The sequence below is a fragment of the Leptodactylus fuscus genome, chromosome 5, assembly GCF_031893055.1.
Source record: "Leptodactylus fuscus isolate aLepFus1 chromosome 5, aLepFus1.hap2, whole genome shotgun sequence".
NCBI classification, from domain to species: Eukaryota; Metazoa; Chordata; class Amphibia; order Anura; family Leptodactylidae; genus Leptodactylus; species Leptodactylus fuscus.
In genome coordinates this window covers 66,109,711-66,130,207 of record NC_134269.1, presented here as the reverse complement: position 1 = coordinate 66,130,207, position 20,497 = coordinate 66,109,711, and the positions used below count along the sequence as shown (strand labels likewise).

Genomic DNA, 20,497 nt, shown 5'->3' with positions numbered 1-20,497 from the left:
CAGTAGTGTGAACCTAGCATTAATAACAAACCAGATGGAGGGGCATGTTGCTGTAGAATTCTGTGGTAGTCATGTTTGTTGGGAGAAGGGGATTCAGGCTCACAAAATTGATGGCCACATACCGTATATACTCGAGTATAAGCCAACCCGAATATAAGCCGAGGCCCCTAATGTTACCACAAAAACTGGGAAAACTTATTGACTCGCGTATAAGCCTAGGGGGGAAATGCAGCAACTACTGGAAAATTTCAAAAATTAGAATGGTCGGAGTTTCTGTGTGCAGCAGTTGCTGGGAAAGGGGAGGGGGTGTTTTAGTTGTCTGTCTGCCCCTTCCCTGAGCTTGAGGACTGTTATTTTTTCCCCCACTTGGAACTCAGCCTGGCTGAATATAGGGTATCTGCAGTGCTCCTATTAACTCCTTCCCGACGGAACAGGAGCACTGCAGATACCCTATATTCAGTAGACCGGGCACTGTCAGACACAAGGATACCTAATGTGTGTGTGTTTCACAGTCATTTTCTACTTTTATATGTATTCTAGGGAAAGGAGGGATTTAGAACTTTTATTTTTTGTATTTTTTGTATTATACTTTTGTAAAGCTTATTTTTCTCCCACTATTTCATGGGAGATTCTATACATTACTAATGTGGCTGGTCATAGACCCCCCCCCCCCAAATAAATAAATAAATAAATAAAAAATAATATATATTTTTTTTTTTTTTTTGCTTGACTCGAGTATAAGCCGGTGGGGTGTGTGTGTGTGTGTGTGGGGGGGGGGGGTGCTTTTTCAGCACAAAAACTGTGCTGAACAATCGGCTTATACTCGTGTATATATGGTATCTTCTACATTTCAAAGCACTAGAATCTCACCAGTTATATAATAAAAGGCAACCTATCAGGCCACACCGTAGGCACCTGTGTCTAGAAGACAGATACTGATGGCAGGCCAGAAGACCTGCTTTAGGCCCCTGGTGGCCATGGTGAACCATTGATGCCCCATGATTACATCATGGGTTGCTAATTGCTACGCAGAAGGAGTCCCCTACCTTTGTTACACACCTTAGATGCTGCAGTTGCTATTGACCTCAACATCAAAGGATCAGAATTACCTCCAATCTGACTGTCACAGCAGGAACCTAGGTGTATATTAAATGGATAATTCATTCTCAGCAAATCGCTGCCTCCAAGGGCAGGTCTTACAGGAACAGCCCAGCAGTGCTGCTCTATGCTGTTGCCATAACTCCTGTAAAGAATAGGAGATACAGATATAGCATAGCACATTTTGTTACAATGTTTCTGTGAAGGTATGGAAATAGTGTAGCTTGGTTATGCTATGCTGTTTCTTCTGTAGTTCCTATTCCTCTCTATGGCAATTATGGGAACAACATACAGCAGAACTGCTGGGGCTAGCGGTGCAGATAGGCAGCAGTTATTTCCTTTTTTTTTTTTTTTTATAATGTAGATTGTGAGCCTCATGTAGGGATCACAATGTACATTTCCCCCTCCCCCTATCAGTATGTCTTTGTAGAATGGGAGGAAATCCATGCAAACATGGGGAGAACATACAAACTCCTTGCAGAGGTTGTTTCTGGTGAGATTCGAACCCAGGACTCCAGTGCTGCAAAGCTGCAATGCTAACCACTGAGCCACCATATTGCCTCTAGTTATTCCCATCTTTGTTGTGATTTGATGTGTGGTGTGGTTCTGCTGTCATACCTTCGACACAGCAACAGTCCCTATGTGATCAATGTGCCATAACATGAGGAATACTGCCTGCACAATACTATTATGCTGCAGATCATTAAAAAGTTACAAGGCACACTTTACATTTTACACACAAATAGTATGTAAATGATATTATACACATTACAAAATGATGACTGAACACGTTCAAGTAACACATTAAATAAGCAAAAAAACCTCTACCATCAATTCATACAGGGGCATTAAAGAGCTTGTCCAGGCAAAAATGGACAACCCTTTTAAAGTTTAAATAAGCTAGGGGCAGTGAATCATAAAAAAGAATCAGAGAACCTACTCCTGTATTTCCTCTAACATTTCTGACACCCCCATGTCACATGAGACCGGGTGCTGTGAGTTAGAAAGTCACATTTGTATGATAGCACAAGATCATGCTTTGACCTCTTCTTCCAAGACACAGTGACCTGTTCACGAGACAAATTGGGCAAGTCCCAGTAGAAGTTGTGTAAGTTTCCAATATTTGATCTAGGTTTCACTGACTCCACCCCGCCTGCCTCTCGCTTTGGGAGAAGGTTATGACTTTGAGAATAAAATTAACTACTGGGCTTCACTAGGAGTGACTTATAAATATAGAAGGAAGGAGTAGGGAGGGGTTACACAGTCTGGAGGCCCGAACCACACAGCTTATCAGCACTGTACTCACACAGGAGGCTTCATTCACCTTGGGAGGGTTCTCTGATCCTCATTGTCCTAGGTGCTTTGTCTTGCATTGTCCTACAGGACTAAGGTCACAAAATCAGCTATGATTTCCTTATTGTGACCGAGATATCTTCTGATACATGTAGTGTCCCTGTCTGATAACCCAGCTACAATAAGAAAATCATAGCTGGGTTCCTGACAAGTCCCAGACCATAGAAAGTTTCTGCATTTGTGGTCAAAGATAAGATGGTTACAGAAAATCTTTAAAACTTTGCAGAATTTTTAACTACTTATATTTTGAAAAATGTTTAACTTATCTACAAATATAGATATGATTATGTACAAGGGAATACCCCTTTAAGGAACAAAAGTAAGGTCAGATATTTTGGCAAGATCAGCCAATGATGTAATGCATGATAGTCCCCTGATGATTCGTACCAGGTGGAAGAAGTCCCCAATATATAGGAATTCCACATTCTTTTCCCTTTGTTCTCCCAGGAGATGAGCTGCTGCCATTCCCACTAAAATAAACATGGGGGATGGATGGCTGAGTGCAGCGAGACACAGCCAGACAATATAAGCTATTCATTAGCCCTAATTCACACATGTACACTTGGTGCAAATTTGAGATGACTACCATTCTGTGTATAACAAGTCCTGAATACAGGTCTAGTGATCTACATTTATAATTGCATGTTATTAAATGGCCATTGTATGTATTTTATAATATGTAGCACGAAAACATCAAACACTGTATGACAGCAATATTCCCGATGGAGAGGAAATTGGCACCAGGAAAGCAAAACTGACATATAAATATCAGATCATGGAGACAAGGCAGATAAAATACATAGGGAAAGTACTGAAAGCTCAAGGAGTGCATTAAAGGAATTGTCTGGACTCCAGGAGGGCGTTGGTGATATTGATGACCCTTGGAATAAAGTGGCGGCCTGACACCCAGGGAACCAACAATCCGTGCTTCAGCTCCTTGGATTATACCGTGTAGGGAGCCACGAGCAGAAGGCTCTGTACACTGTGTAGTGGTCATGTCAGTCTACAACAACTCTGCTCCCATAGGAGTTAATCAGTGGGGGCGTTGAATGTCAAACCTCCACTCAAGTGATACTGATGATTTATCCCAACACTAGAATATCAATATCAAACATCCAACCTACGAAGATGGAAAACTCCTTTAGGCTGCGGCTCCACATTGTGGAAACACTTTTTTTGTTGTTGCAGATTTTGCTGGGGGGTTTTTGAGCCCATATAGGGGGTTGCATCGTAGTGGAGGGGGATAAATTTCGTTTTTTCCCACAGTTCTTTCTGCTTCCATTATGCCTATAGGAAAATTGCCAGCGTTTCATAAATATAATTGATATCTGCAATTTCCAAAACCGGCATAGTTTTAGAAATCGCAGCATTTCTGCTACATGTATTTTTCTGCAGTGTGGGGATGGGATTTGCTAGAATCCCATCCACTTTGCAGTGACTGTTTAAGCCACGTGAGGCCCCGGCCTAAATGGGATTTCCTATAATTGCAGTTTATCACCTATCATCAGGATGGGTAACAAGTGCCTGATTGTTTGGAGTCCATCTGCTGGGACCCCCGCTGATTATAAGTTTGGGGATTCAGATTTCCTCTTTCTGAATGAAACAGCTATCTAGCATACCCCCACTCCATTCAAGTCTGTGGGACTGCCAAAGATAGCGGAGTACAGCGCTCAGTCAGCCATTGTTTTTGTGATCATCCACTTCATGAGTAGGAGTGAAATGGGATTCAGACTATACTTCACTTATTTCATCTTTATAGCCTGTCCTGGAAAGGTGCAGATAACTGAGTTACACTTGGCTCACATATGCGTTTGGTAATCTGTTCGAGAAGTCTGCATGGAAACCCCCCGAACGGATTACTGAAAGCATTTGCAAGCGGTGTGCAGTGAAAGCATACAGACCCCGTAGACTATAATGGGGTCCATGTGCTCTCCGCTTGCTGCCCGCACAAATCATGCAGACATGAAAGTAGATTCTTAGATAGTAGATACTTTCCTCTACGCATGTTTCCTGCAGAGATCTTGCGGCAAGCACACAGATCCCATTATAGTCTATGGGGTCTGTGTACTTTCACTGCACACTGCTTGCAAATGCATTCGGTAGTTCGTTCGGGGGAATCCCCATGTGGACTCCCCCGAACGGAATACCGATGCAGATGTCAACGAGGCCTTACTTTTTCTCTACAACCTAATTTCCCTATTGCGATCAATTAACTTTATATTCTAAATGATTGACTATCCTGCAATAAGGAACCACCTTAAAGCCTAAGGACACAGACACTAAACAAAGCGCTCAGTTACCTGCCATCTGTCCATTTGAATTCAGTTTGAGACTTTAAAGCGGACTGATGCACCTACTGATTGTATACTGACACCTTTTTATGCTGATAGAAAACTCTGTCCAGCTCCTAGAGGACAGATAAGGGGATTAAAAGTAGAAAATTGTAAACAGAGTAGAGATAAGGAGATATAATAAATGTCCTTATGTCCTCCTTATCTCTACTTTGTTTACAATTTTCTACTTTATCTGTCCTCTAGGAGACAGATATGTCCGTATGCAATCAGTATGGGCATCAGTCCGTTTTAAAGTCTCAAATTGAATTCAAACGGACGGATGGCATACTGATGTGTGAACCAATCATAACACTAAGGAATAGCCTTAAGAAAGGCTATTCTTCTCCTATCTTTAGATGTCTTCTCCGCACTACCGTTGGGTAGAAATCCGGGTTTTATTCGGTATGCAAATGAGTTATCTCGCAGCACTGGGGGCAGTCCCCAGCACTCAAACAGCACTGGGGTGTCCCCAATGCTGCGAGAGAAATCTCCATCGACACCTCCATCTTCTTCTGGAAGGGGCTCTCTCCAGGTCTTCTTCCATCCTGGGTTTCAATCTTCTAGGCATGCGTAGTTGGCTCTGCCATCGGGCCTCAGATAGTAAGCAGCCATTTTCTTGTGGCCGTTTACACAGTAAGCTGGGGTAAGCAGCCACAAAAAAATGACTGACTCTGTTGAGTCCCGATGACAAAGCCGACTGCACATGCCTAGAAGTTTGAACCCAGCTCTAGAAGAAGACGAGTGAAGACCCCGTTCCAGACGAAGATAGAGTCGGCGATGGAGATTTCTCTCGCAGCATTTAGGACACGCCCAGTGCTGTATGAGCACTGGGGCCCGCCCCCAATGCAGCGAGAGAACTGATTTGCATAACGACGAAAACCGGGATTTCTATTGAACGGTGGCGCGGAGAAGAAATATAAAGGTAGGAGTAGAATAGCCTTTCTTAAAGGGATTCTACCATTAAAACTTTTTTTTTCTGTGGATAAGACATCGGAATAGCCTTTAGAAAGGCTATTCGTCTCTTACCTTTAGACGTGGTCTCCGCTGTGCCGTTCCTCAGAAATACCAGTTTTTACCGGTATGCAAATGAGTTCTCTTGCAGCGATTTGGGCGGTCCCAGCGCTCAAACAGCGATGAGGGCGTCCCCACCGCTGCCGGATAAGTGTCTCCAAGTGCCGCATCCTTCTTCGTCCGCCGCGTCATGTTCAATGTCTTCTTCTGGCGCAGGCTCGTAGTCTAGCAGAGCAGACTGCACAGGCTACAGGAAAATGGCCGCTAACAATACTGTGCAAGCAGCCATTTTCCCGTGATCTGTGCGCCTGCACAGTCTGCTCTGCTAGAAGCTACGAGCCTATGCCGGAAGACATTGAAGATGACGCGGCGGACGAAGAAGGAAGCGGCGCTTGGAGACACTTCTCTGGCAGCAGTGGTGACGACCTCATCGCTGTTTGAGCGCTGGGGCCCGCCCCCATCGCTGCGGAAGAACTCGTTTGCATACCGGTAAAAACCAGCAGTTCTAAGAAATGGCGCGGCGGAGACCACGTCTACAGGTAAGAGGCGAATAGCCTTTCTAAAGGCTAGTCCAACGTCTTATCCACAAAAAAAAAAAAAGGTTTTAATGGTAGAGTCCCTTTAAGAAAAAGTCTGTGCCGTGCACTTCAACAGAATAGAGTTGCAATAACAGACACAACCTATGGACAGGTGTGGTGCTGTTTTTTTGGGGAAAAAAAAAGCTATATTTTAATAATCCTGGAACCATATGACTGGTTCAGTCTTGTGTACCCATGAAGTCATGTATGGAGCTGTATGACAGTACCTATAGGCGCAGTATATCGGTGCTGTGGGGTGGTATATTATAATACAGCTCCATTATTACAGGGCAGCAATGTCCTCTCATTCACACATATGATAATATGGCGCGGTGCAAGATTCACTAGGAAAGCAGTACCGCACTATACCCTCTAATACGGGGCCCAATTGAACAAAATAGTGACAGAAATCGGCCCAGTGTAAATGCCTCCTATTGTATGTCATAGGGAATGAGGGGTTACTGAGCGGAACGGCTACAATGGGCGGGGCCAGGAGTCTGTGCCGTTCAGCAGTAAAGAGGTTACTGCGCCCCCACTTGCCGCGTGTGAGAAACGAAATGAATGAAAAGTAGAGCATGCTCGCGCCCAGGCCGGCCCCGCCCCTCCTCCGACCCCGCTGCCGGCTGTGACGTCACTGCTAGTATAAAGTGCTGCGATGCTGACGTGTGCGCCCTTGAAGCCGGGCGGCTTGGGGTGAAGTGAGGCGCGAAGTGTACAACCTGCAGTTTCTCCGGAACATTCCCCCATTCTTGTGACCGTCTTCCCGTCTCTCCCTATTCTACGGAAACATGGCCGGCTATCTCCGAGCAGTCACCAATATCTGCAAGTCTTCCGCGGCAGTGCTGAGCAAGAACCCTGGTGCCCTCGCCCCCGCCCTGACCCAGCAGCAGAGGAACTGTGAGTGCGTGTGCTGGGGTGCCTGTGCTGGCTCCGGGCCGTAGCTGTAGGGCGGCAGGGGAGGATCTGTAGTGCAGTAGGAGCCCATTGTCCTGGCTGTGGATGCGGTGCCCCCCCCCCGTGCACTTTCCCACTGTCCGCCCCCCCCCCCCCCAGCTGTCTGCCGGCTTTCAAAAATATCCGTCCTGTGCTTGCCGGCGCTGCACGTAGTGTGCAGATGGTGATGGCTGTCACCTCTATTGTCCGCGGCCTCCCTGCACTCCTCCTCCTATAGGCTGCACCAGGGAAGCGGTTCTTAGTGCCTGGACGCCAGTGTGACCGGGCACTAAGGTCATGTAGTAACGGTTTGACCTTCATTCATTGCTGGGTCGGTGACCTAGAAATATGCACTTATATGTAGTGCCCCAGATAAGGGAAGTGAGGCAGGAGCTCAGGAGTCCCCGCCTATGGGGGTGTTACACGGAGGGTATGTGTGGGGTTAGTGGACTAAGTATGTACTACACAGCTGCCTAGTCAGTGCGACTGAGCCTTGTAGTGGGGCCGGCTGTGTAATAGGGAGACTGCTGCAGATGTAATGCTGTGCCCTGTAATATTGGGCATGGTGCAGATGTAATGCTGTGCCCTATAGTAGAAGGGGATCTGCAGCTGTAAGACTATGCACTGAGGTTAGGGGTACTACAGATTGTGCTCTATAATAGAGGGCATGCTGCGGATGTAATGCTGTGCCCTGTAATGTTGGACATGGTGCCCATAAGTGCTGTGCCCTGCAATATTGGACATGGTGCCCATAAGTGCTGTGCCCTGTAATGTTGGACATGTTGCAGATGTAATGCTGTGCTCTATAGTAGAAGGGGATCTGCAGATTGCTCTATAACAGAGGGTACGCCGCAGATGCTGCCTAACATTGTGCTGGCTGGTGGACATGTAGCAGATGTAATGCTGAGCCCTGTAATATCACACATGGTGCAGATGTAATGCTGTGCTCTATAGTATAAGGGAGATCTGCAGATGTTAGACTATACAGACTGTGCTCTATAGTACAGTAGAGGGTATGCTGCAGACACTATGGTTTGCTCTGTTGTAGGTGGCAACTACTGATGTCATAGGAAAGGCTGTGTTAGGTGAAGGCTCTGTGGGGCTGGTACTTGCTGTGCAATATGAAGCTGAGGTTTTTGGTGCAGACATGCTGCAGTTTTTAGAAAAAGATCTGTTGGGAACACTCTTGGCAGTGGGCCATATTCTGTAATACAGGACTGTTCCAGATGTGTGGTGAAGTTGTGTAATGTGGAGGATGTATACCAGGTGTGTGTGACTTATAATGTCAGAATGATCTTGTGCATGGACAGGTATAGACATTCAGCAATGTCAGGTAATACCTGACAGAAAACTAGGCATCCATATATAGCTAACATTCCCTATTTTTGGCTTGCTTTTGAGACACTGTGCATGGTCTGTACTAATAGCACTTGTACCTTCTGCCTCAAATGCAAAGCAGGATCTGCTTACTTAAGGCACGTGACTAACGTCAGATGGAAAGTATTCCAAGTTTATAAGTGCAGGTCTAGAAATGGCAGAACAGCAGCTCAGTGCAGGCTTGTCACTTGTGAAGACATTCATCAGAATATATGCTGGTGCAGAGTTTACAGCAGTTCAACAGCTTAGGTGGGGAGATTTCTGACAAACCTTTTCTCCTTCAGAGTTGCAGTGACATATGATTGTGCTGAGTACTGATTGTGGTGCTTAGCATTGTGGCCAAAACTAAGCAGAAGTCAAAGCAGTATTACCAGTGTGGTTAAGACTCTTGTGTATTCTGCACAAACATGTGGATGACAGTGTGAAGCCTGGGGGATACTAGACCACCTGAGCAGTTTGGAGAATAGCTGCAGGTTATGTTGGCTTGCTTAAATCTTTAAAGAACAAGCGGACATGACTACAATTGAGAAGTCTCTACAACCTTCTGCTCTGGTTGTTAAAGGAAAATGTCATGATTGGATCAAAACTGCAACCACTGAAATCCAGGATTTCCTGACTTGACAAGTACTTTAGTGACCCAATTCCTACAAAGTTCGGTTTTTAAATGGGAATATGGAATTCATTTGAAAAGGCCATAACAATCTTGGTGAGGACCACTGGGCAGTCAGTGAGACTTTCTGTAGCACCAGTGCCAAGCCACAATAGGGCAACTGCTTCTGACAGTGCATTGTGTATGTAAAGGTCCTTGAAGTGGCCCCCAACTGATCAGATATTTGTGGACTATCCTAAGGAGAGGACATACAATCTATATTCCTGTACAACTTGTATAAGGTTGGCTGTTAGATATGTGAATGTGCAGCTATTGGAAGTGGTGTGTAGTGCGTGGGTACTATGGCCTTCTGGTACACCCTACACATCACCGCTAGTGGCTGCATGTGGACAAATCTGGTGGTAACTTCCTTTTAAGTTTGTGCTATGAAGTGGCTGGACACGCTACTATTCATGATGTATGTACACAGAACAAATATGAAGTTGTCTGAAGTCTAGACTTGTGTTGGTGGGTGCGTGGGAGCTTTTGTTCAAATGTTGGCTCTGATACTGGGGTTTTCTAGAATATCTCCAGAATACTAACAAGCTGGCTGTTACACCATGGGAACTGTGCTGTTTTGCAGGTTCCTAGCAATGTGCACATTATTGCTGTGGCAACTGGCAATACAAACAGCAGAGACTTGCATAGTCTAAGCTGGTTCTGCCTCGGCACTCTGTGTGCACAGCTTACTGTCCCTGTAGTATGACCTTATGGCTGTCCTTGAGCCAGTATTAAGCAGATCTTGCAGTCTCCTTTAGAAACCTAATAGTTGGTTTAGTTTGGGTCCCAAGATGTCAGTAGTATAGTGATAAACTGAAGTGGCCAGGCTAGAAGCTATAATGGATTTTTTGACTGACCTTTCTGTACGGGGGGCATTTGGTTGGTCTGTTGAAAATGTTTGGCATGATATTTAAAATGTTACTTCCTGGTGGATTTTCCACCCTAAACCAGCTCTAAAATATTGAGCAGCAAGGCAATCCCTTTCCAATGTATTCCTCTGATGCTCTGATAATTTGGGGTTCATTTACACACAGATCTTAGAAGTCATGGGCAGTGGTACCAGCTGCTTCTAGGCAAGCTGTCATCCCTGTAGCAGGTCCCCTGCTTTGTGAGGTCACCCTGTGAACTGCCCTGACTGCTCCCAAACTTTTCAAAAGCCTTGTTCCCAGCTCCAGTAGGTGAGCGCACACAGAAGTCTCCTGCAAGTGGGGGTAATGTAGAGAGTATCAGGCAAGTGAGATTTGGTGGATGCTAGGGCAGCGTGACATTAGTGGGGACCTGTCAATCACGCTTTACCAGTGGCGACTACATGCCTAGAAGAATGTGCCGTTTTTAAGCCTAAAACTTTTGTGCATCAGACTACAGAGGACACAATTGCAAGGGAATAGTCTTGCTGCAGCACATGCTTTGGCCTGTTTAGGGTAGAAAATCTGCCTGACAGGTTCCCTTTAATGGCTCCTGCATTTTGTTAAAACCTGACTTGGCTGTACAGGATTCATGGAGTAAAATATTCCCTTCTAGTGACCTGCTCCATTCATGCATGGCTGTAATTTAGTCAGACTGGGTCAGAGTGGCGGAGCTCACTTTGGGAAGGGGGTGGGTCACATGATTAACCTTCTCCAGGAAGCCCTGACTTTGGAAATCTACAGTACAGAGGAATCTGGTCGGGCCTAGTTTTAACTCGTCCTTGGAGGTGGCTAGTGAAGGTTGATGTGGAGGTCACACAAGTCCTACACTGTCTTTAAGCCAGGAATGTGGTCAGGCTGGCTACCTGGAGTACAGTATGGATACTGTATATGACATCTAGGACACCATCATATAATTGGAAATGGTCCAAAAAATCTTTCTGAACAGTTTTGCTACTTTGTTGCTATAAAATCCAACAAGGCACCAAAGCTTCTCACCTTCTCTTCAGGTCTAGCACAGACTTGTGAAGGGCTGCAGCTGCTTCCCAGGCTTAAGGAACTTGCTGAAGTCGGCTATTTTTACCAGAGATTGTCTTCTTCTGATGGATGTGATCGGATTAAATGTCAGGCTATGGAACTGATGTTTATGCTTTCTGCTGCCTCTAAGACTAGCACATGGTGACCAGACTAGAAGTCTGCTGGTTTATGGCTTAAACCCGAGAATAGGTTATTGGGCAGATTTAGCAGATTATCAAGGCTTTCTACCATACACAATCCATTCTATACGCTCACTATAGATGGCTAACCAGTCTTTATGCATGTCTCTTAAAGCTAAAGATGTAGACTTCTGTTTAAGGCTTGATACACCTAGCAGATTCCCTTAAAGTTACTGACTCTGATAGAAGCCCCAATTGTAGTCTGTGGGGTATTGCTGGTGACTGATCCAGCGTTACCTTTCTTGCTCCTGTGACAGCTGTGAAAAGGGCCTTGCCAAGGCTGTAATGTAACCTGGAGCTGTTCCTCCAGATACACTTAATCTCTGCACCTAGTGACTGTTTAGCTTGCTGCCTGTCGAATACATTGAGTGACAGTCCTGATAGCATGTATCTGGGTTTCTATAGCCTGCAGGGTATGGATGAATGGTCATGTGATCATTCGGACAATGTAGGAGTGTCTTCTGTTTGTTCATCCATAAAAGTAAAATTGAATTTGATTGACCTTGTATGTACGTGTAAATTTGACTGGGTGACCAGAATTGTCCCTACTCCCCTTATGCCAGTAAACTGGCACTGACCACTCTTGCCTTATTCCTGTACCATGGTGTGTAGGAGTGTCCATAAGACAACAGCCCTGGCATCTACCAATCTGTACTAATGGCAAAACCTCTAACTTTGGCTGTATTACCCGAGGATTCTATATTGAACAGCCTAATAAAATCTGTCCATGCCTCATTGGGAAAAAAACAACAAATATCTAACCGATATACCAATGTCTGAGCTGAGAATATTAATATAAGACTTGGATAGGGCGAGACTGCTTGCTGGGGCTCTGGCTATTAGAGGGGACTACTTTGCATGGGGCAGTGACCTGCCATTTATTTCACATAATACTCTATGGATGTAGGATGCATGAATATGACCACTTAGGGGCTGTGGCTGTGAAAAAAACCAAAAAAAACTTCCTTAATGGGAATGTCATTAGCAAATCCCCACTTCCATATATTAAACACTAGGCCCTTCTAAGCTGCAGCAATGGATCTCGGCGGACAGATTTAAGTGGCACATTTAATGCCAGAATATGGTTTGTACTGCATAAACCCCCTCTAGATCTGTTGAAAATATATATGGCTTATAAAATTTGCATTTTGGAATAAAGTGAGAATCTGATCTAGAAGTCAGGTGACTTTCTGCAGAGTCCATTTTAATATGCCACAGTGTGGGAACCACAGGATTGCCAGATTACAATATAGTAAGCTCTTATGTAAAAATCAACAAAAACATGTCCATTAATGTGTGGCAAACTGTATTTCAGTTCTTTGCAGCTTTCAGGATCAAGGTATATTGGAAACAAGTGTCCTTTAGACTCGGTTCACATGTGTTTGGGCCATTCCGTTCCCCCCCTCTGCGTGAAAAATGCCAAGTGCTGCAAGCAGCACTCCTCTTTGCATTTTTCGGGCAGAAACACTGACCCCATTAGTCTATGGGCTTTGCAGGTTTCCTAAAGTAACTGTTTTTTTAACATTATTAGGCTTAACTATTTACTCCCAATATATATAATATTTTCCTTTCAACTTGCAGATGCAGACAAACGTATCAAGGTGGCTAACCCAGTGGTGGAGATGGATGGGGATGAGATGACCCGCATCATCTGGGAATTCATCAAGGAAAAGGTACAATGACTGTGCAACTCAGAGCTTCTCAAGGACTGCTTCTAGTCATGCTCTGTAAAGGGGCTGTCCAGGCACAGCAAGTTACACCCAATTCTGTGGATATGGGGTAACTTGATGTGGCTGGACAACCCCTTAATGTGTTGTCTTAACGTTGATGCCTGGTGTATTGGAGACATCTTGATGCTCTGATCAGATGTCACTTTCTGATGCTTCATTTTAAAGTCTGAATGGGTTTTTCAATCTGCAGCCTATCCCCTCTTTATTCTAAAGAGGAAGATCATGTCAGTGGGGTTCAACTGCTGGGATCCCTACCAATCACAAGCAGGGGGAGGTGTTGCTCCATTTTAATTGGAGCTATGGTCAGACAGGTGCACTTCCTGCTTGAGTGACTTCAAGGGGGGGGGGGGGGGGGTCATAAGAGTACCGTGCTCAGCTATCTTCAGCAGTCCCATGAAAATGGTGCAGGGATATGCATGTCCAGCCACCATATTCAGAACAAGGAGCATAAGAACCAGTTCTGCTCACTGGGATCCTAGTTGGATGCCTGTGAACCTGTGACTTATAAGTTGCTGGCCTTACCTGTAGAATTGCATACAGAGATGGCTGTCACTCTCTAAACTGCCTGTGGGACTACTAGGCATAGAGGAAGGATTTACATTTACATTTACATGGCTCTTTAGGTTCCTGGTGAGGGGTTACTTATATGGTTTGTATTCCCTGTCTTTTTTTTTTTTTTTTTCTGGTTATAAATAACTTATAAAATAAAATGCCTGCAAGCTGAATGGAATGTTATGGCTGAGTTCACACTTGCTGTCTGGCTTCTGTTCAGGTATTCCGGTCCCCATTCTGCTTGAAAAATGCAGAGGTCCTGCAAGCAGTGCTTTTCACTCCAAATTTTTGAGGTGGGAACCAACTATAGTCTAAGGGGTCTGTAGGTTTCCACAGGTAACTGCTCTTTAAATGGATTGGATTTCTGGGTCCCCAAGCAAAATCAAAGAACAGAATCCCAAATGCAGGTGTGAACCCAGAGTACGTGTGACAGATTCTTAATGTCCATATATGATTATTTCAATTGACTTTATTTTCTGACTTTCAGTTGATCCTGTCCAATGTTGATGTTGAGCTGAAGTACTATGATCTTGGCCTTCCATATCGTGACCAAACCAATGACCAGGTCACAATAGACTCTGCTTTGGCCACAAAGAAGTACAATGTTGCTGTGAAGTGTGCCACAATCACTCCTGATGAGGCCAGAGTAGAAGGTATTAACTCTTGTACATGACTGTCAAGCTGTGATGCAGGAAAATTGTTTCACCATTGTATGGTTATGCAGTAAATGTCAAAGAATAAAGGCTACAGTCATACAGCACAGCAGCACTTTATGTAAGTAACCTGCATGTCCTCCATCACAGCCCTGCAGAGGTGTTACTCTAGTTTCCCAAACTGCAGAATGTCAGACCTGCCTACTTGTGCCTTTATATAGGTATCAAGTCTTGCTATTCAGCAGGGCCTGGCAAAATCTGGATCAGCATCCCTATATAACTAAATTTAAAAAGTAAAGTTGTGGGTGTCAGGTGATAGAGAATGGTGATGGTGCCATCACTGTACAGAATCCCAACAAGCTCTTTGCCAGTTATTTTAAATGGTCAGGGTGACTACTGTTTGACAAATATTCTGGATCAGACTCACTGAATTGACCCAAGTATGGAAATTCAGCTATCCTGGTGTGTGAGATCTTCCAACTGGTTTGGGAGTTTAGAGCACCTCCATTCAAAGGGTATTTTATAGGGCCATAGACAAATTGTTGAAGACCTAAAAATGTCTTTCCCAATTTGAGTATTCCAGTGAGACTGACCGCTGTGCCTAGGCACAGACTGCCACCTAGTGGTGTGCTTGGTACATGACAGCATCTGACTCTCTAATGATACACTTCATGTTAACCCATCCTGAAGGGGTTGTCTGACTTGTAAAAGCTTGACCTGAAACATACCTGTCTTAATATAGATTATAATTTATTATAAATATTTTTTTCTTAAATGCTAGAATTTAAACTGAAGAAGATGTGGAAAAGTCCCAATGGAACAATCAGGAATATTTTGGGTGGAACAGTCTTCCGTGAGCCAATTATCTGCAAGAACATTCCACGCCTGGTTCCTGGGTGGACACAAGCCATCACTATTGGTAGACATGCACATGGTGATCAGGTAAGATTGTCGCCTTGGTTCATGATTTATTGTTGGAGTTTGTCCTTTTTAAGTGACAGTTTTTCATTTTTGATTTTAGTACAAGGCAACAGACTTTGTTGTTGACAAAGCTGGAAAATTCAAGTTGGTGTTCAGTCCAGCAGATGGCTCCAAGGCTCAGGAATGGGAAGTGTTTGACTTTCCTGCAGGAGGTGTTGGCATGGGAATGTACAACACCGATGAGGTAATGCTGGCTCTTGTAATCATTAAAAGTGGATCTTATACTCTACCTGTGTGGTATTGTACTTTTTTCTAAGACTGCAGGAACTAGGGGTAGAAATGGTCCATGCAGACACTATTTTATATAGGTTAGATGCAGTAAAGAAGCAGTCCCATATTTTTCCAACACTCCAAATATCTGATTTTATTAAATATGGAGACAGATGAAAAATCTGTCTAGTTGAGCATACTGTGGGATTTAAGTTCCATATTGTGAAACGGGCTGCAGAGAAACAATGTGCAAAATTAGTGTTATAATATAAATATATATTCAACTGGTACAGAGATCGTATTACAGGGGCTCTCGCATTAGATTTTAGGGTTTTGAGATGGATATGTCTGAATAGCCTTTAAAAACTCGGCCTTTAAGCTGCAAAACTCCTCCTTATTCACCACCGCCAGTGTTGTCCTTCCTGGTGGTTTCTATTGAAATTTCATGCATAGTAGCCCTCCAGAGGAGTGCTACTGTGCACGCGCCAGTGCCAGCTCTCAATGTTCTCTACAGGAATATGGCGCTGGAGCATGTGCGCTACTGTGCACGCGCGAAAGTTCAATAGAAACTACCAGGAAGGACAACATTGGAGACGGTGAGGGAGTTTTGCAGCCAAGCAAGAGCGGTGGACGTCCATAAGATATGACACTGGGGGGTGCACGGAACGCCCACCGTGCATGGAGAGGCTGATTTGCATATCCATTTCAAAGGCTATTCAGGCATATCTCGAGACCCTAAAATCTAATGATCGAGCCCCTTTAAATCAGAATGGGTTTGTATACAGCTCAAAATATACATTTGTTGTATATGCTTCTGGATTGGGTTTTTGGCATTTGTTTGGTTATACCTTCAAGCAAGCTTTATTTCAGAGCAGAGAATCTGAATCTAATGTCTTAAACAGCTTTAGGTCCAAGCTTAGCACTTAGTGTATGCTCACTGACTGTAATCTGCAACAAAATTTTCTTCAGACTTGTCAGCCACAGTATAACCTAATGAATATGTAGATTTGTAGTGACTATAGATCTCGTTGCAGTGAGATTCATAGGGTATATTCCACATGTGAAGATTCAGAATCCACTTCTATATTTTTACCTCTGTATTAAACTTTTTTTTTCCTTGTTTGCAGTCCATCTCTGGTTTTGCACATAGCTGCTTCCAGTATGCTATCCAGAAGAAATGGCCTCTGTACATGAGCACAAAAAACACCATCTTGAAGGCTTATGACGGCAGGTTCAAGGACATCTTCCAGGAAATCTTTGAGAAGTATGTGAAACTAGTCACTGCATTGGTTACTGGTGATTGAAGTTAGTGATGTAAACTGTATCAAAGATGCCTTCTATAACAATCATTACACTTGCTTAGAGGGCACTGAAAGACAAAAATGATATGTAGTTAAAGGTGCTTTATTTCCTTTCTAGGAATTACAAACCAGAGTTTGATAAACTGAAGATCTGGTATGAGCACAGGCTTATTGATGACATGGTAGCTCAGGTTCTCAAGTCTTCTGGAGGCTTTGTCTGGGCTTGCAAGAACTATGATGGAGATGTCCAGTCTGATATCCTTGCCCAAGGTAGGCTTGTACTTGTAAACCAACTGATTCTGCTTCTGTCTGATGGAAAGTCTCCTTTTGATGGTTATGGCTACAATTGGTTTCATATCTGTCTGCAGGTTATTGGGTTTGAAAGTCTTGCATGGCTGATGGGCCATCCCTTTCCGTTCAAACAGTTTGGATGGCCTGGTCTGTTTAAAACCTGTATTGTGTTAGCCAGTATATCAAAGGTCTATACCTATACTTTGATGCTAGGCTTACAATAGTTCTAAATGTCCCATAAATTGACCATAAATGGCTAAAAAAAAAAACCTGAAAACTCAATTTATGCTTTGGCTATAGGGACCATTTTAAACCTTATTTTATGTATATTTAATACAGATCTCATTTCTTTCAGGATTTGGTTCTCTTGGATTAATGACATCTGTCCTAGTGTGCCCAGATGGAAAAACCATTGAGGCAGAAGCTGCTCATGGGACAGTAACACGTCATTACCGGGAACATCAGAAGGTATGGTAATGCTCAAGCATGTCTGTCTAGATGGTTCCTGGCTGAATAGCAGCACTTTACTGTCTTCGAAGTTTTCAAGCCTAATAGTTTACAGGTTACATTACAACTGTATATTGGGTGGTATAATATATTGTACTTCAGTTATAATTTGACCTAGGAAACATTTATGAATTTGTTTTTTCTCAAGGGTCGTCCCACAAGTACTAATCCCATTGCCAGCATCTTTGCATGGACCAGAGGCTTGGAACACAGAGGAAAGCTGGATGGAAATCAGGATCTGATTGAGTAAGCTTTCTTGTCTTTTTATACAATGATGACACAACTATTGTCTTGGGTGAAATGACTCGACAGCTTGTAATGTACTTAATACACTACCTAGCTGATCTAGAAATGATTGGTCTACTGCAGTTCATATGAAAAAGGAATCTTAAACCCTTCCACCTGTACCTGCACTTTACCACATGCACATGACAACTTTCCACTAGTAATTTCTGAGTTGGGCGCGATCTACAAAGTGAAGCATTGGTACTCAGTCTACCACTAGATAGCTGCGCTCTATGTAACAAAATTAAATTTCCCGGTCTAGTTGCATGGAACAACTATATACCACTAGAGAGCTGACAATGCACTGTCGTTTTTCCTGCTTTGAGCCCGGTGCTGGATATCTGCACTGATATCTCCCCACTGTCAGTCTGGTCTTACAGCTCAGCATAATTGCTGGGCAGTTAGCGACGTCTCCACAACCCCACCCAACAGTACAAGTCTATGGATGAGTACTGTAAAGGGGCATGCCTCAATCCAGCAATGATGTGGAGCTGGAAGGCCCACCTTTCTAACAGTCTGGTGGCTTTCTAGCACTATATGATACTGCATATCTGACAGGAAAGGTTTAAAGGAGTGATCCCTGAAGTCTCTGGAGCAGTTTATATGGTTAGTGAGCAGCACGCTCATATGTAAACATTAGTGCCATGTTGGCTTGGCATAGGTGAACTGACAACTCACCAATATTAGATCTGTATGGGTTTTCTTAAGGGTGGCATACTGTAGTTTTATACAACAGGATCTGAAGAGCTGCCAGATTATAAATGACCACAGTGCATGTCACGATAGCCATTTTAGTTTGAGGAGAATCCCTAAGTATTCAGTTTGGTTTTACGATTTGGGATATTTCGGTCCTACCCAAAGCAGTTTTCCCATCTAATTCTGCCCAATTTTTGGCTGTGTTGAGTCTTGCCAGCCTTAGTTTACATGATCCGGATAACTATATTGCTGCAGATCTTGGTTTGTCCTTTGGCCTCACTGCAGTTTTAATCTGTTCCTTTTCTTACAGCTTCTCCTTGAAACTAGAGAAGGTTTGTGTGGAGACTGTTGAGAGCGGTGTAATGACAAAGGACTTGGCTGGCTGTATTCATGGTGGATTTAGCAAGTAAGTGGCAGTTAACTCGACGCTTCCAGGACTTATTCGCCAGGCATTGAAGTGGACCTTCATGTCATTGCTGTTCTTTCTCTTGCAGCGTCAGACTCAATGAGCATTACGTGAACACAACAGACTTCCTGGACGCCATCAAGAACAACCTGGACAAAGCATTGGGAAAGAAATGAAGTTTGCACTAGTTCAATGGCCAGACAGTTTTACCTCATTTTTAACCTTTACAACATAGGAAGTCACCTTAGAGTGACCTTGGAACAAACTTTTAACCTGTTTTTTGCTGGCTGTGTGAAAACACCATGGGCAGCTGCAGAAATGGGACAGGTGTTTGGCACCTGCATTTAGTGCTGGACTTCAGTTTATTGCACCTTTTGTATCTGTCATCTTGCCCTAACGGTGCCATCTTTAGTAAATAAAACCTTCACAACCTTCTACTTGAGAATTTGTTGTAATTGAGGAACATAACCTACTGCCATGCAGGACTCTTGTGAGTATTGAGAAGTCTTGTGCTCACGTGCAACCAATGAGCGTATATAAAAACTATGCAGCTGAACATATACTGGCTTGCTTGAGGTGGGTTTTATCAGGGCTCTGGCACTGCTTATACTGACGGGGTCATGGTCACGATCTTTCAGCAATTGGTTCTATAGTTTACAAAGTTCCTTAGGATGTACTGAGAGCTGGACTGGCTGAAAGCACTTTGTGTATGTTATATTGGTTAAAGGGGTTATACCATTAGGACTGCCTGTCAGCTGGTATAAGACCCTCCTACTACAGCTGGGCTTTCAGGAGGCTCCCACTCTAAAGCTGCTTTCATCTCTCTCCTGCCATAACTTCTTGCAGTTTCCCCCAGCAATAAGGACTTTGCTAGACTGGATTTTCATCTAAGTACTTTATCTGGGCCTGGTAGATGCATTGGACTGTATAGAAGTATTGCCTTTCATTTTGGCATCTAGCTTTATAGTATATGTACATGCTTTTGGTCAGCGCTGTATTGTGGGGAGCACTTTATAAGATACATTGCTCATTATCTGTATCTGAAGTGTCTACTGTCTGGAAAGTCTGTACATAGCAACTTAATAGAGAAGTAGTCAAAATACAGCAGTTAATCAAAAAATACTCAAGTACAGGAAATCTTTGATCACTTAAACAGATGTGAAGTCTTATTAAATAGAAGACTCATATTTGATACTTTAAAACCAGATGGGGTAACTTAACATACACCTGGGCACGACTTACAAGGTTGGAACACCATGGTGGGCTGCTAGAACTTGTTTTCACTTACTATGTATTGGGATATGGCTATAGTGGATGAAAATAGAACTAACACACAACTCCACTAAAGGGGTTGTGCAGTGATGGGCACTTTTATTCCTCGTCCTGTGTACAGGGAATAGGTGTACAATCACTGGATCCCCAGTGATCAGG

At 43.8% G+C, this 20,497-nt stretch overlaps 1 protein-coding gene across 1 annotated transcript; it reads left to right on the top strand.

The window, feature by feature from the left end:
* The first annotated feature begins 7,037 nt into the window (after positions 1-7,037).
* IDH2 (isocitrate dehydrogenase (NADP(+)) 2) lies at positions 7,038-19,503 on the top strand. Its single transcript, XM_075273320.1, has 11 exons — positions 7,038-7,270; positions 13,036-13,127; positions 14,224-14,389; positions 15,171-15,331; positions 15,411-15,554; positions 16,708-16,844; positions 17,000-17,151; positions 17,528-17,640; positions 17,828-17,925; positions 18,971-19,066; positions 19,155-19,503. The coding sequence occupies exons 1-11, from the start codon at positions 7,162-7,164 to the stop codon at positions 19,240-19,242; spliced, it is 1,356 nt and encodes a 451-aa protein (XP_075129421.1). The 5' UTR covers positions 7,038-7,161; the 3' UTR covers positions 19,243-19,503.
* The last annotated feature ends 994 nt before the right edge of the window (positions 19,504-20,497 follow it).